General features: G+C 41.0%; 1 protein-coding gene across 2 annotated transcripts; it reads left to right on the top strand.

The window, feature by feature from the left end:
- The first annotated feature begins 2,763 nt into the window (after positions 1-2,763).
- On the top strand, positions 2,764-15,832 carry LOC101172043 (sine oculis-binding protein homolog). Of its 2 annotated transcripts, none has more exons than XM_023953110.1 (7): positions 2,764-3,078; positions 5,553-5,682; positions 5,942-6,133; positions 6,677-6,828; positions 9,911-10,006; positions 10,195-12,108; positions 13,930-15,832. In XM_023953110.1, the coding sequence occupies exons 1-6, from the start codon at positions 2,986-2,988 to the stop codon at positions 12,097-12,099; spliced, it is 2,568 nt and encodes an 855-aa protein (XP_023808878.1). In that variant the 5' UTR covers positions 2,764-2,985; the 3' UTR covers positions 12,100-12,108; positions 13,930-15,832. The 2 variants fall into 2 exon arrangements, with proteins under 2 accessions (XP_023808878.1, XP_011489882.2); XM_011491580.3 differs by having other exon boundaries at positions 10,174-12,108.
- The last annotated feature ends 986 nt before the right edge of the window (positions 15,833-16,818 follow it).

The following is a 16,818-nucleotide window of genomic DNA, read 5'->3' as shown; positions in this document are numbered from 1 at the left end:
TTTCTTACACGTACTTTCAAAAACACTCCGAACTAGACATTTGGAGGATAAATAAATAAATAAATAAATAAACAAGCCAATTTCTAGTAAAGGACCTTCATCAAATGTATATGTTTTCACATAAAACTAGATAGATCAGTATTTTGATAGTTTTCTAGACGTTTAGTGTTAATTCGAATTTCTTTATTTGATTCAAATGCTTTCCAAAACATAAACATAGATAGCTGGGAGGATAAAAAGCTTTGCTTCAAACTGTTGAGCGTCACGCAAAAGGAATAACAGCGACACCTAGCGTTGATATCTCGGTCACGCAAAGCTCAGAGAGGATCCTCTCTGTCTTGTAATTTTGAGTGTAAACACGTGATCTCTGGCTAAATTGTAGCTTTAAAAATAGTTTAAAGTACATATTTGGCATATTTATTATAAATAAATGATTGGACAACAACACAGAGTCCCAGCCTTCATTTCTAAAATGAAAATATTGAAAATATTTTGGAGCAAAAATGTATTTTCTGGATTTACAAACAGTTTCTTAACTGTTAATGGACACACGCTCAGACTGTTTCTTATTAAAAAATTGAGATAAAATATGAAAAGATTCTAATTATTTGAGTTAAGAGCTTGATGAAGAAAAAAGACTGGTTCTGTTAAATAAGGCGTGTGCATAAAATCATAAGGAGTTTGCAAAAGGTACTAAAAACTAAAGAAAAAATGAAGAAGAGAAATGAAGGAAATTATGAATATGACCTTTGATTTGGCTTTGGAGAGTCATATATCTAGCATAAGGATGAATTTATTTTTTATTTTTTCATTTTGAGAAATGTCAGTTTTACTCTAAAGCATGAGCTTATCTTTGACCACATCATCGTTTTGTCTCGACTTGTAAGAATAAAACATTGTAATTTTCCTAAATTGTTGAAATTGTTTTTCCTTGTTTTGTTTCTTTTTAATTTGTTTGATGTACATTTTTGTTTGTTTTTATGCTGAATGATGAGCGTTCTGAAATTAGTAAATTAAACTCAAAGCTGAGTAGACATCGCCCCCCACCGGAGGAAACAATGCAGATACATAGTGTCATCTTCCAAATGTGCGCCTTTACAGTAATGTAAGTAATCGTACACAAAGTGGCCAATTTCCATGATTCGCTCCAGATGTTGAGAATTGTAATTTAAGACTTGCAGACTGTCTCCACCTCTGTCATTTGTGTACCTAAGTGGATTTTCTGATGAAATACTGAGACGCTCGTTCACCCCGAAGAGGGACCTGGAGGGGGAGTGGGATGGGGGGGCTGCGCTCCCTGCAGAGGCACCAGATGTGCACTGTCAGGAGAGAGGGGCCTTTGTGAGGCATCAGATAAGCTCTTTTCCCAAAGCCAGGCAGGATCAGGTGTCAGGTCTACGAGGGGGCGAACCCAAGCCCTGCACATGTGGATCGGATTTCTGTTTACACGAGCTGGCTCTCTGGATTTCTCCGAGCAGAGCAGACTGGAGCCGTGTGGAAACTGGGAGGGAAGGGACGGAGGCAGCTTTGCCTGTGCGCTTACCTGCTTCTGTTGGATACGTCTGGTTTCATCCAAGAGGAGACATTTGGAGATGTTTCACGAGAACCTCACATGTTCACATGTTCAAAACTCTTAGGAAACAGAAGCATCTTCATGCGTCCTCGTGCGTCACGGAGCGCAGCTCAGTCCAAAAGTGGACTTCAGGTGTTGGTGCTGCGCGCGCACACTGGCTCCACACACGGCTGCTCATCAAACACATGCCATTGGAGAAAGTTTGGAACATTGTGCCTGTGTATCACTTACTCCGCAGCGCTCTTTTCATCTCTTTATTTTAGGACAAGAGCGCACAGACAGTGTTTGTACTGTGTCCCCTCAGATAAAACACAGTCTTTGCATTCCTTATGAAATGTATCTGTTGAGATTTGGGAGGGGTGGGCGCCAGGTGTTGGGTTACATCAAATGAAAGGGCCCTCCCCGCAGAGAGAGCAGGATGAGGACCGGCATGGGGTGGCCAACCCTTCACAATAAAAGATGGGGAACACCTGATTGTTCAATATGCCTTTAACGTTTAGTTCAAGCAACCTCAACATAAATTACCAACAAAATCGTGCTTTCCAAAAGTGAAATCTGGATTATTTAAACTCCATTAAGCCATCTATCCATCCATCCATCCATCCATCCATCCATCCATGCATCCATCCATCCATGCATCCATCTATTCTTCCATTTAGCCAGTCATATGCACTCAAAATCTTTTCATAAAGTATTTTTTTAGAAAACACATTTGTAATGTGGACCAGTGGATCAAAACAATGGTTAGTGCTATGGTACACATAACATAGAAATATTGTGAAAAGGATAATCAAGAAAAGAAAAGAAAAACATGATTTAACTTAACACAAACACATCTAAATAACGTTTCAATAGTTGAATTATTGCTGCATCTTGAAATAAGTGAGAAAATAAAGTTCCCTTATGAAGTCCCAACCTATTTAAATGATAGTATCTTTTCATATTCTGTGCTTTTGAATATTTTGCACTTTTGTTTAAAAAGCCTATATAATTTACTCTTCTCTTATCGTCTGCAGTAAAATGTTAGCTGAAATCCTTTAAGTATATTTCTTTTGTTTATTTCATAATAAAACCAGAACTTTTTTTGTTTGGTTGCTTGTTTTTTGCTGTTAGGATCAAGAAGCTTATATTTTGAAAATCTCCACCGGAAAATTTCTTTCGGACCTTATTGTGAGCTTGATAGCGGAGAGGAAAGAGTGGGGATTGTTCAGCGGCGGAGTGTGCGGCGCGCAGACTGCACGCATGTCACTGGACTCGAATGGTGCGAAGCTCTGAATGACGGACTCGGACGTCCGGGAATGACAGCCGCTGTCACCGAGAGTGACAACTTCCACTCTCAGCGAGTCCGTTAACAGCGCTCCAGCTGACTGTCTGCACTGATCCGCGTGGGATCTACTAGCCAGTCGGGGACTATGCCAGAGATGGAGAAAGGCAGACCCCCAGAAAATAAACGCAGCAGGAAACCAGCGCACCCCGTGAAGAGAGAGATCAACCAGGAGATGAAGGTGAGAGTCTTCTGGCGCGCTTCGGTTGCAGCCAAGGCTTCTTTACGCACGCAGATTCTGGCAGCAGGGAGAGGCAGAAGCTGCGCACAAATCACTGCTGGCGTTAATAAACAAGCATTCATTATGAACTGTTGATTAAATTATTTTATTTGCTCCGTGTAGGCACTTACAAGGGAACGTGAATTTGTTTTTGTTTTTCTAAGCCTTCTTGCGTTTTGGCAGAAAAAAAAATCAAAACGAAGAAAGTTTTTTTTAATTAAACAGTTTCAGAACTATGTGATATATTTTTGGTACTTCTTTCCTCTAAAAAATGTTTATTTTTTAACCTACATGACGCCATGTAAGGCCAGCTGTGGCCGGACGTGCATACTGTAATGTCCAGTGGAGATCCAGATGTGCGTCACTTCTTCCGCGCTCCCTGTGGTGCGCTCGCCTGCTGCACCACAGAGGCTCATGAGGGAAGAAAAAAAGAGGGGGGGGGGGGCATTTATTTTCCTTAAATAGCATGTTTCAGCTGGGAAGACTCCAAATGAACTGCCACACTATTCTGAAGAATGCAAACATGACATTAAAGGCAAGCTCCCGCTGAAAGACAAAACTGCTCACTTATGACATGTGTGTTAGGAATCTCTCTAGTGTTCCTTGTGTTAAAGGCCACCAACTGCTCAGGCAATAAGAAGTAAAATCACTGTAACAGACACAATTGCCTCCCACTATAATGAGCCTCTTGTATGGAAACTAATCCTCGGATTGTCTGCTTTGTTTGGGTTTGGACACCGGCTATTTGAGATGCTTGGCTTTGGTGGTGAAGGATATTCAAGAATCCCTCAAGCTGGAGCGGAGAAATCTGAAAAGACAAGCAGTTTCTGTGGGGGAAATTCTGGCCCTTCGTGAGAGAGGAAATGTGTTCTTTTTTTGTCTGAGTGGTTTGGATTGTAGCGTTTGATATCCAGGGGAGGTGTAGAGTTTCATCTTAACTAATTTTAATCAAAACACGTGAAACACTATCCGCCCTTGATGTAAGCCTGCCTGAGCTGAAACTTGGGGTCGGCCCCAGTTTGTTGCCTTTGGCTGCAAGTCTCTATGTGGTTTGGGACATGGCTTGTCACTCTCATGAAGCAGATGTTTGTCCAAACTGCCAAAAAGAAACAAAAACAACATTGTTGGAGGTACAGGGTCTGGTGAGGAAAATATAAGAAAAAAATGTATTCGACAGGAACTCAGGACTTGGTCCGTTTTCTTGGGAAGCAACTCAATCCAGGACGTTGTCATGATGAATGTACAGTTCTTGAACTCCAGAATAAAATTACAAAGATTAGATGGTTTCAGATGCATGAAATGAAAAAGTAGGAGCAAACAGAGAGGAAAAGTCAGACGAGAAGGCTGGTTCACTGATTTCTAGTTCAACTGAGGTCCATCCCAGAGTTGCCTCTGTAATACATCAGTTTCAACACCACATTCAGACCTACTCCCTCCACGTCAGACACGAGTGCAGCACCAGACACCGGATACCTAACTTTAATCATCGTTAGGCATATTTAGCTGGACATGATACCGCTGCTCACCCACACACACGTCCAGACACACACACATCAGCAAGTGAGCAAGCAAGGGAGAGATCCATTTCTTTGAGGCCCTGGTGCAGAGCAGAGGTCGGAGTGAGGAAAGCAGGGGAAAGAATGTGCATTCAGTACTACAGCACTACAACGCCACCACAGCAGACTGGCTGTGCTGGAAAAGGGTGAAACCTGAGAAGCAGCGGTGTGTCGGGTGTCAGAGCTGGAAGGTGCTGGGATGGAGGCAAGGATAGGGAAGACAGGAGGTGGTTGAAGGGGAGGGGTTGGGAACGGTGGAGAAAGGGGAAAGAGTGGTGGACATTAGGACAAGAAGAGGAGAGAGGAGTGGGGCATTTCCAAGAACCGTGGGACCCGATGTGGTGTAGGGTGTCCCGCTCTGATTTCTGCCCGCTTCGGATCAGGTTTCCCCTCCAATCCGGTTCCACTAAAGCCACATAGTGAGGTGGGTGGATAAAGAGAGAGACCTCCGTGTGTGTTTTTCATCTGGTCATAATAATGATAATAAAAAAGTGAGAGCACACAACCCATCTGTGCTGCACAGTTTCCTTTTCCCTCGCTTTTTCTTCCAATTAACAGAGATAAACAAAAAATGAATCAGTGATTTCACACTGGTGTTAGGTTTTAAACCTTTCCATCTCAGATTTAGCTAGAGTAAACAGGTTGAACACATCATGGAAAAAGAGTCATACTGTACTCCACTGTGCCCCTATTCATTTCTCAAACAGAGCCATGGCTGGGGAAGAATACCTCGCATTGATTCAGAGTACGAAGGGCTGATTATGGTTAATACAGAATTAAAATGCATCCTCACAAATTCCCCTTTGCAGGGAGGCTTTTCTCTCAGATTTCATGTTTCCGTTTTTTTTTTGTTTGTTTTTTGTTTTTTTTCCATTGTAGACGTTTGCAGAAAGCACCATGAACGAGCTCCTGGGATGGTACGGATATGACAAGGTAGACCTGAGGGAATCCGAGGCCAATGAGATAAGAAACTACAGAGAGAGGCGACAGCATGTGTCTGTGCTAAAAGGTGAGGGCGGGTGCCAACAGGTCACTCGGGTTGTGCTTTTTCACAACCCAACAGGTTCTGTGAGTTTCTTTGCAGACATGAAGTCAGTTTACAATCTGCTAAACATTTTCTCCTATAACTGTAGCCTCTCAAGTGGCATTCATTAAGATGTATCCGTTGTTTGTGCAAAACCGATGATAATATCATGTGAGAAACGTCTATGTCATTAGATTATAAGCAAAAGCAAAGCCGGTGTTTCTTTTTTTCTCATGTCTCTCAGAAAACTCGTTGCCAAAACCCAAAATACTGGACTCCAAAATGAGTCACTCAGTCCTTGCCATGAAGAGCGGAGAGAGGGAATCTTCCAGTGTGCCTTTATCCTCACCCTCCTCATCTTCAACAAGCTCATCCCTGACCCCTAAAGAGCACAAGAGTGCCCCTGTTATTGTTCCCCTCATAAAGCCATCAGCAGGTAGGAGATTCAACACAAATGATCCTGTTTTGGTTTCTTGGTTCTCGGTTTATCGTTCAATCAATCCTTGAAAAGTTGCATTCATTAGCTTGTCCTTCATTGAAAATAACTGTTTTATTAATACTAAAATTATTTATTATCTATTTAGGTGACTGTCATGAAAAATTAATAAATGTCAGACGATAAAAAGGAAACACTGATGCTAAACAGATCCTTTAACAGCAGCTTTTAAACAGCCGCCGTTTAATGAACATTGTTAGGAGCTGTAATCTTGTCAGTGCTCTGCTTTCACCAATATTAAATAGGTGTTACTAACTGACAAGGTCAACTTCCTTCATTGCTACATTTCACTTTAAGTTAAAAGAAACTTCAGCAATTTTGTGGCAGTGATGCATTAAACAGAAACATTTAATGAAGAAAATGCCAAAAAAGTTGTTCAGATAACTGTTGTTTATCTGATCTTTATCAAAACACATAAGGACACCACTTAGAGCAATAGTAATTTCAGTGCATATCACTAATCTTTTTCTTTTCCGTTTGCAGTGGAAGATGTACAGAATGTGCAGATAGTGTGTGTTTGGTGCCAGAAAGAAGGTGTGAAACGCTACTCGCTGTGTATGGGTTCAGAGCTGAAGAGCTTTTGCAGCGAGAAGTGTTTTGCCGCCTGCAGACGGGCCTACTTCAAGCGAAACAAGGTTAGTACTGACGGCATTCTCACACAAATTTTAGGGCTTTAAAGTTTGATTTCTGCTCACCTCTTGTTGATGAAATCATTGAAGTCCTGAGTTCAGCAGTTAAGTAAAATTAGAAAATTAGAAAAATATTATTGAATTAACTTGGTAGTGAACAGATATTCAAATCAGGTAAATATAATCTCAAATGAATATCAAGGCATGACATTTTATGCAGTCGTGTTATTTGTTTAGAGATAGAAATCCCAACCATTGTGGACAAATCTCAGTCAAACTTTGCAGAACCACTTTGGCGGTAACACACTGAGGTTTCAATTTCAACAAGACACGTTCAATCTGTTACATTGTTATGACCCACTAATGTTCACCAAACTAACAAAATGTGCAGGTTTTTGTTTAAACACTGTAAATATTTAGTCATGTTTTTGGGAGTCATTAGCCTGTTTAGTGACAGAAGTTCAGTCAAGATTTAGCTGTCAGACAAGATAGTTCACATCTCACATCATCCTTCTACCACTGAGCATAACCAGTTTTATGCTATATTAACACTAAATTGACATTTTTAAAGAGTTTTTGCAATTTAGTCTTGGGATAAATTTGCTGGCAAGTCCATTGTAAATATTGTTTTTCAATGAACAGTGCACTTCATTTTGATACTTGAGCTTTTGCAATAATGATTTCAGAAAAAATGTTATATCTTCTTATGTAATTAGAATGCACTTCATCTTTGTCATTTGATTGTATTAACACTTGAAGATTTTTATAATTTATGTAAAAAATAAAATAAAAAAAAGGATAATGGGGTGGGATTACAGTAATTCTCTTCCTTCCATTCAAGCAATTAATTAAACTCCATTTGACAAACTTAATATTTCTTGGTTTCAATGTGTGATGTACAAGATGTATAAGAGGTAGTAACAGGTTGATTAAGAGTAATTATACTGAGTAAGATATTCCCTGATGTTGACCCTCTTTGTATACGCTGTGAACAGGCTCCAGCATCTTTGTCGCACATGTGTTGGAGTTGCTCTAAGCTGTCAAATTTTGGTCTGATGTTTCTCTAACACTGTCAAAAATTTTAAACCAGACGGTCAAGTTTGACCCCCTTCAACAGAATTCTGGGAATCACCGATCCTCAAACTTTTAAAAAGAAATCAGAACGTAGGGTAATTCAGTTCACATGCTTAGTTAAACGCAGAATCATACTCTTAAATTGGGAGCAAGCACAGCCCCCCCCCCCCCCCCCCCCAACACATCCAGTGGATCAGAGACATTTTGTTTTTTCTAAATTTAGAGAAAATTAGGTACACCCTGCAGGGACAGGACGGGAAATTTTTCAATGTTTGGTCCACCTTTAGTAATGAGTTTGCAAAAAACAGTTAAATACTGTCGTTTTATCTATTTTTATTTATTTATTTATTTATTTTTCCATTTCTTTTTCTACATTATTCTGTTTTTTTTCTTTTCACAAATTGTTCTTGTGATCTGTTAGTGTTTTCTGTTTTGAAAATATTCTAAAAACTCAATAAAAAGAATTTAAAAAAATAAAATAAAATAAAAAAGATTAAGAGTAACTATAATTGCATTATTGGCACATGTATGTGGATTTATGCATATACTTTCAAATCAATTCATGACTAATTATCCAAAGTTTGATATATCGTTATATAGATATACATTCCTGTTGTCCACTCTTATTTTTGTTTTGATTGCTTGAAATACACCATTTCCAAACACAAATCCACTGAAATGTTTGCAAATTCCTCTCTTATTAAACTGATTTAAAGTAGAAATTTAATTTCCAAGATTATTGCTAATTTCTTTCTTTTTTAGCTTCTTGAAAATGTAGACCTAAATCCTCCGGTCCCGCAAACTGATATTATTGATTTAATCACTAAATGACTGGAACTTTCGAAGCCTTTCAGCAAAGAATTACTTAAACACCCTTTTTGTATTTAGCTTTTTTTTTTAACTAGTTAATTGGTATAAAATGCCAAAGCTGTTTTACCTGCTTCAAGGCCTCACGAGGACAAGATTTTCTGTCTTTGAAAAACTTTTAACTGATGTCCTGATTTAAACAGTACTTCTGCCTGATTTCACTATGTCTAGTAAGCTATCATACAACTCCATGTATATGTTCAGGTGTCCACATCCAACACCTAAGGGACCAGTTTGTGCACAGTTCAAACCAGCAGTGTGATACAGAAAGGCATCAGGTGGTTACAAAATTTACAGAAACAGATACCCCCCGCTTATGTGAGGTCATAAGTGATGGATCATTTACTGGAATTTAAAAAGGGGAGATCTCGAAGAACAGCATTCCTAGTTAGTATGGAAGAACATGTTTAAGGAGGGTAAATCTTTGTAAAGGACCCCATCAGAAGGGACCGGCCATTATGCAGCTCTTCTCTGATGGAAAAGAAAGGCTGCAAACATAGATGTTCGTGACATTGAAGTTTCAGGTTCAATGGTTGTCCTGCCTTCATATGTGAAGAATGATAAGCTACTGTATAGTCTTACAGAATTATTTACACTAAAGGTGAATTTGTTTGCCGACAGCGGTGGCAAAAAGAATGTCCGAACTGATCGCGCACAACAAAAACTCCAGTTTTTCATGGGTAAAGAGGAAAGCGTTTCTGTTTGCCTGTTGCTGCTTGTCGGAGAGGAAGGCCAGGAGGCCTGGGGCGAGGTGTCCACTTTCAGTGCATACCTTACCTTCAGCTGCCTCATGTTTCGTAACTCAACACGGCTCATTGGGTCACAGAGATGGGGGAGCACTAAGACCCACAGCAGATCACTTTACATGAATCACAAGGAATTTCCAATATTAATATTGGCAGGACCATCACTAACATGACAATACATTAGTTATATTACTCCCCTATTTGTTTGTCCCTCACTGCACATTGTTTGTTCCTTTTTGTTTCATTGAAATTCGCTCTCTGTTGTTAAGTTACACATTGACCAACTGTTACTTTCATTGTTGGAAGTTTATATTTGGTTTCTACAGAATGACTCCCGGTTAGCATCCGAGGTTGGATTCGATTTGCCTGACAGTGTTGTGTCATGTCTTTTCTTCTGTCAGGCCAGAGATGAAGACCTCCACAGTGACAGATCACCTCAGCATACTCATCCAGAAGACTCACCGAGACTCGTTCTCAAGATAAACAGCAGTGTCAGAGTAAGAGGACTTCATTAATCTGGTTTTTATTGTAAAGTTTGTGTATTTGCATGCTTTTTTATTTAAAAATTTAGGATGCAGTGGAACGCTGAAAACTCCTCAGTCTTCTAAGTTTCTGTATAGTTTTCAAATGTTTCCTGAAAGAATACTTCATTGACCCTCCACAGTCTGTCTCTCCTGTACCACAGGTATGTGATTGGTGCAAACATGTTCGTCACACTAAGGAATACCTGGACTTTGGATCTGGAGAAGAACGACTTCAGTTCTGCAGCACCAAGTGCTTGAACCAATACAAGATGGATGTTTTCTACAGAGAAGCTCGTGCAGCTCTCAACAGCACCAGTTCAAGTCCAAGCCGACCCAGTCAGGGCAGAAGGGTGGACAGCAGTGTAGCTGGGCAAAAGCTGCTCACTCCTGAGTCTTGGAACAGCAACAACATCGCAGGAGAAATACGCAACATGAGTCTGTCACCTAAAGGACCCGCTCCAATGCACGGATCTGTAGAATCCACCAGAAACCCCCACTCAGAAGAATCTTCTTTCTCTTCCAAAGTTCCAGTCTCAGGGCTGAGGACCTTAGAGAGATCCATCCAGCCACCTCCACCTCTTCCCGCTGTGGAGGTGTCCCACCCTCACCCACTACCTCCACCTCGCCCCCTTCTGGATCAAAAACCAGTACCTCAAATCCCCATACCCTTCATCAGACCTCCTCTTCATGCTCAGGGCCTGAAAAGCCCTCTTGCCAATCATCCTAGACATCCAGCTCCCCCATCAAGCCCTATTCATAGACCTCCACATTCGCCACACATGCAGCCACCCTCTTCTGCTTCCATTAATCCACCTGGGCTGATGCCTCCTTTCCCAGGAGCCTACTTCCCCGGATTGCATTCCCCTCCTATGAACATGATGCCAAGAGGTCCTGTTCCAATTCCCCCAATGATGAACTTTGGTTTTCCTACTTTTAGTCCTCTTTTGCCTCAACCGACTGTCTTGGTGCCTTATCCCATCATTGTTCCCCTGCCTGTTCCCATCCCAATTCCTATCCCCATTCCAGTCCCTGCTAAAGCAGCTGTAGAAATTCCATGTCACAGTGGAGTCATACAACCCGTGCCAGAGGGGGTGGATAGGAGCAGATCCAGGACTACCAGAGTGTCATCTCCAGGGGTTTCTGAAAGAGACTGCAGATTGATAATTGAAAAAATGGACGGAGCCTTTTCACAAGGTGTCACCTCACCAAATGAGTCCAACTTAAGGGACAGAGACTGGGTTAAATCTGAGAGGCCATTTTTGTCCCCAGCATCTACACCACAAAGTGGAGCATCCTCCCCCAGAACACAGTACAATGAATCACCCTGCCATGCAGCTGGTTCAGATGGACTGCCAGACCCTAAGCAGCATCAGACAGTGCGACAGGTCATTCAGAGGGTTCTCCAACACACAAAGCCAGAGCCTAATGTGAATGGAATGATGGACTTGTCTGGTTCAGACAACTCAGCAGTGGGGCAGGCTAAAAGAACAGATCTCCAGGATATTATCAGAGCCACCCACCCTCTACAGGTATCACCTTTACAGGATGCAGTCTGCCAGGAGCACGACTCCCACAGTCCACCTTCTCAAGGTCCACCCAGCCCAACAGGAACCAGCAATTCATATGATGCCAACTTTTCTGCTCTGACGTCTCAGGACCATGGTAAGAACGGGGTGTCGTCCTCATCCATGCCTCCCAGTATGGATTCTTCCCTGCCCCAGAGATTACCAGCATCACCCCAGGACCCTTCACTTAGTGAACTGGAAGCTATCAAGGAGAACAAGTGCTCTGTTGTTAGCCCAGTGCGGATCGAAGGCCAGCCCAGTCAGTTAGAAGGGCCAGTAACTGTAGTTGGGGATGCTGGAGAAGATGCTCGTGTTCCGGATGAAGACCATGCCTATGCCCTGCCCACAGCGCCAAAGACAGGTGTGACCACTACCCCACTGCTCTTGCCTAAACTCAGGGACAAGGGTAGCCTGAGGAGTCCTACTAATATTCCCAGCGCTGGGGACATGGAGCCAGCTTTAAAGAGGCGATGCCTACGAATCCGAGATCAGAATAAGTAGAGAATAGAGGTGAGACATTCTTTTCATATTGTTTGACAGAAGGTATTAAATTAAAGCTGCAGAGTTTGATGTTTCAACTTATTTACATGCATTTCTGCAGCAACTCAGCATCTATTGCTAATTAAAATAGTATCATTAAATGCAGGTTAACCAAGGTTAAAAAAATGCGATGAGGCACACTTTGGTGCACACAGACTGAGCTTAATCACAGATCTCACAGTGTGAGCATGGCCACTAAACAGCATGGCGCCAAACAGAGAGAATCCCAGTAACCTGGCACTCCTCAATACTCTAAAGTTACAGCAGGGGAAGGAGGTGGAGGGCACAAGCACTGAGTGTCACTTTGAAAGGCAATCACTTCACCTCAGCCTGACAACTGCAACGCTTTGTTTGCATGATGGTCTGTTTTATTGGCAACAATTTTGTAAAATACATTTTGTATTCAGTTTCAGAAAGAGTTTAAACAGTTTCCATATTATTATATTGTATATAAAAGGAAAGATCTCTGAAAAAGCAATAAGGACATCTTTCCGAGGTCGCTGTAGAGACGGGCAGACTGCAAGGCGCTGAGAATATGAGAGGCACCCTCAGCAGTGACGGAGCTCTGGGGCTTCATTAGAAAACACAGAGGCCGAATCATAGCGATCCGATTACATGTGTCACAACGACACCCTGTTCTGGCTTTGGCTCTTCTCACCCCTTGTATAAGTTTGCACTCTCTTCTCCTTTTTCAGTGCTTTTCCTTTTCTTCCCTCTCCTCTGCTGTTTGCTGCCAACCAGATGTTGTTGTTAGAATAAGGAAAGCCTCCTTACTTTGGCCCAATCACAGAACCCCCTGGCTTCTCTTGCTCGATGGTTGGAGTTTAACACACACCAGTCATCCCCACCCGCTGATATCTCACCATAACAAGATCATGTTTCAGTTTTGCTGTATGGCTGAGATTAATCTGCTGATATTACAGCAACGGTTCCGATTTCAGATGGCATGCTTCCCTTCCCCATATTCTTCTCCGGGCCTCCATATGTGAGGAGTCAAGTTCAAAATCATGTTTAGCTGTAACGGCTGCAGTGAGACATACTGAACAGAACCTTTATCTTGTACTCCAGATGTTTGGTTTCAAGCACAACAAGATTTTCTTTCACTTTAATGAGTTCTCCGTTTGGTCCTCGTCATTTGTTGAGGTTTCATTCATTGCCTTAGTAACCAATACATATGAAATCACAGCATGCTGCTTGTGCCGTGCAGAGGGATTTATGGCCATGCGTTGTGTGTAATGGGATCTGGCTGTCGTATGTGAATGACTTTAACTTGCCACCTCTGTACTCTGAGCCTAACATTGCTGTCCTGGTCCATTGTCCTTGTTGTAATGAGTCTTTGAAAACAAAAAAATCACCCACTCTGACAGAGTCAGCAGCCGACAAGAAGATTTCACCCCAGGAAACTGAGAAACATTTTTTTTTTCACATCTCTGTTTTCCTTGCCTCTATTTGAGATATTTTATAGCCCCATGTAATTTGAATCCACCACATGGGTATAAAACTACAGCGCAATGGGAAAGAGGGAGTACAGAACCCGGACTTGGACCTTCAAGGGACTGAATCAAAGTGAAAGAAGGAAAGGCCAGATGTTCAAATTTCGCTTGTTTTCAGCTCAACAGTTATCTAAGTGTTGACATGATTTAATACCTTGGAAGTTGGATTAAAGTTTTCCAGAGCAGGACAGCATGATATAAGATATGATGAAAATGACTCAGAATCAGCCCAGAATCTTTTTCATCCCTTTTTTTTCTCCTCTTTCTCTGTTTTTTTACCTTCTCACCAAATGAACAGACTCCCTGTTTAAACCCCTTCGGCAGTGCCAGAATCAGTGCCGCTCCCTCTTGTGGACAACACCGGTGTGTACACCCTGCAGCCTGTCCCGCCGCCTGTCAGCCCACCAGAGTGTTGCTCTGCCTGTAGACCAGCAGGGTGCCAACCCAGGAAGCAGTCCAGATGGCCAAATCATCACAGCATAAGAGATGAACACACAGCACAGTCACACACTTTGTTCTGGACCAAAGAGCATCAACCGCGTTTTGTGTGTTGCAGTGTGTTCAGTAAGCACTTGAAGGGGAGATTCTCAGATTCTCCACTTCTGTCACATTGCCCTAAAGTTGTATGTGTGCACAACTGCACAGATGCGCTCCTCTTCCTCCTCCTCCTCCTCCTCCTTCTCCTCCTCCGTCTCTCGTTGCTCCACACGGCAGACAAGTCTCTGATCAGCCTTGTGTGGTCTTCTCATTTGGAGCCTGAACATGATCTCTTTCCAGGGGAAACGGTTTGTTTTCGCTGCCCAGCTTGCACAAAGAGCCACATTGTTCCCCTTCCCATATCCCACGGTGACTCCCCACTACAGGTTTTGGGTTACCTAGCTGATGGGGGCTCAGGCTTCAGGAGTTTTTTTTTTTTTTTTTTTTTTGAGAAACAGACCGAAATATAATATAGCCTTCATTTTGTTGCCTATCCACCCAATCTAAATAGAGCACGTTAAACACTCAGTGGTTATGATGTTTAATTCCTCTCTATTCCCTTCTGGGACTTCTTACTGTGAGGCTGAGGAAAGCCTGGAAGAGAGAATCCTTCTAATAATCCCAAACCAAAGTGTTGCAGAGCAGCAGACAGGGGTTATGCTGATAGCTCCAACATTTTGGACAGCAGATGGAGATGATGGTGAGCACTGAGTGTCACACATGAACTTCCTGACAGTGAAAACCACAATCAGCTTTGAAGATACTGGACATAATTAGACAAAGTAACATTGCTAAGTGTGCTATTGTACTCAAAGGCATCAAATGCTGTAAAATACAGCAATCAGTATTACATTTCCCGCTGCTGGGGATACTTTGATCCTGCCAGATCACCTAGATGCTAGTCAACTTTTGTGCGATTTCAGTTTTTAGTTAATACAGATATTATTTGATATAATATTAACTTATGGATGATACATCTGTAGATTCTCATTAAAAAAGCGTTACTACTACATTTGTATTTTCTTAATTATTATTTTTGTTTGTGCTGTAAAGTCCCTTGTTTAAGTGTGTATGCTTCATGTCCACTAGAGGGCAGTATTTGCCTTCTTTATATTTGCACCTGCTCTTATTGATAGAAAGCACCAGAAGGCAATAAATGGACGGTCTGATTGAAACTGGACACAGCCATGCGCTCTGCACTGTCTGATTAATCGCCAAACCTGTCACCTTTTTTGATGCTACTTTCGGAGGGGAATTTAAAATAATAGCTTCCGATTTTCTTTGACCGACAAGACTTTAAGGCCTGACACCCTCCTGCCATCATTCCAAAATCCCCCATCATTTGCATGTTTGTGTTTCTCTATGTGTCCCTTGTTTCACAACACGTTTGCTTGTCACTTATTTCCTTTTATGGAAAGTCATCATGACAATGTCATCTTCAGCAGTCAGGAATGTTTGACAGTACTACATACATGATGGATGCCAAAAGGTGAAAACATTAAAAAGCTGTAACTGATCCAAATATACCGGTAATTCTTGAAATGATTTATAAAACATGTACAAAATGTGTCAAATGCACAGGTTTCACCTCTTCTGTCTGCTCCTTATCTGAACTGTATCTGTCTCATTGTTTGTATTTGAATAAAGATTAAGTAACCAAAAACTTTGGTGGAGATCTCTTTGTAAAGTAAAATATATAAAATAAAAGATATTGTAAGATAAAAGACAATGTTTGATGTTTCCTTTTCTGCCCTACAGTTTTGGCTCTGTTTTTATGATCTATTAATTGAAGTTTGAATTATGATACCATGTGAAGTAGAGTCTAGTTAGACTATGGTTGGTGTAGATTTCTATTTAAAGGACTAATGTGTCTCAAAGGCAACGCATCAGCATTCCTGACATTCTTCAAGTCGATGAGCGTCTTTGCTGACGGTAAAAGCAGATCAGTGAGCGAAAGGAAAAAGAATTCCTGCCCAGCCCATGTATTCCTTCAATTCTAATGTATCTGATTAAACATTTTAATCCACGTTATTAAGAATAAAATTAAATACAAATAATTGAAACGTTGACAGTATTTGGTTATTTATTTATTTATTATTACGATATTATTCAGAAGTATTTTTTCTCATTTCTATTTTGCCCCAGAAAATGACAAAAGCCTCTGTAGTGTCTTTACAAAAAATCTATTTGAACGAGGTTTAAAAAAGAAAAAAAACTAATCCTAGATTTAAATTGGATTTATTTTGGTTACGCAAATCGGAAACCGGAAGTGTCTAGAACTTTTTAAATGAAGTCCCCGGTAGTTTTGTTTGTTTGCTTTTTAATTAAAACTTTTACTCAAATTTTCTAAATAAAAAAAAACTTTTTTTTACATAATGTAAGTTATTTTTGGAAATTGTATAGTTTCTTTTCAAGCAATATGGTGTTTTCAAAATAATATGATTTAAGCGGAAACATAAAAAGATATTTTGGCCATTTTACGACTAATATATACAAATAATGAACATTTAATTTTTTTGTGAACGTTTGTGATTTTTTTACTCCAATGAATCCCTGGGGTTCCTTTTAACTATTGTGAGACATATTTCTTTGTATATAATCAAAATAATAATCAGCAGCAGCAGCATCATAAACATAATTATAAAGAAATTTGGAAGTCGACTTCCGAGTTTTATTTTGAAATCAGTGTAAACAATTGAAACCGGATGCA

Source organism: Oryzias latipes, chromosome 24 (assembly GCF_002234675.1).
Source record: "Oryzias latipes chromosome 24, ASM223467v1".
NCBI lineage: Eukaryota > Metazoa > Chordata > Actinopteri > Beloniformes > Adrianichthyidae > Oryzias > Oryzias latipes.
Note: the sequence above shows the minus strand (reverse complement) of the source record. Positions and strands in the feature narration are given on the sequence as shown.

Excerpts from the sequence above, each read along its gene's own strand:
- LOC101172043 (XM_011491580.3), top strand. The coding sequence starts at position 2,986 with ATGCCAGAGATGGAGAAAGGCAGACCCCCAGAAAATAAACGCAGCAGG. Across the intron at positions 5,683-5,941 it reads GCATGTGTCTGTGCTAAAAG|AAAACTCGTTGCCAAAACCC; the intron begins GTGAGGGCGGGT and ends CATGTCTCTCAG. Across the intron at positions 10,007-10,173 it reads AGATAAACAGCAGTGTCAGA|TCTGTCTCTCCTGTACCACA; the intron begins GTAAGAGGACTT and ends GACCCTCCACAG.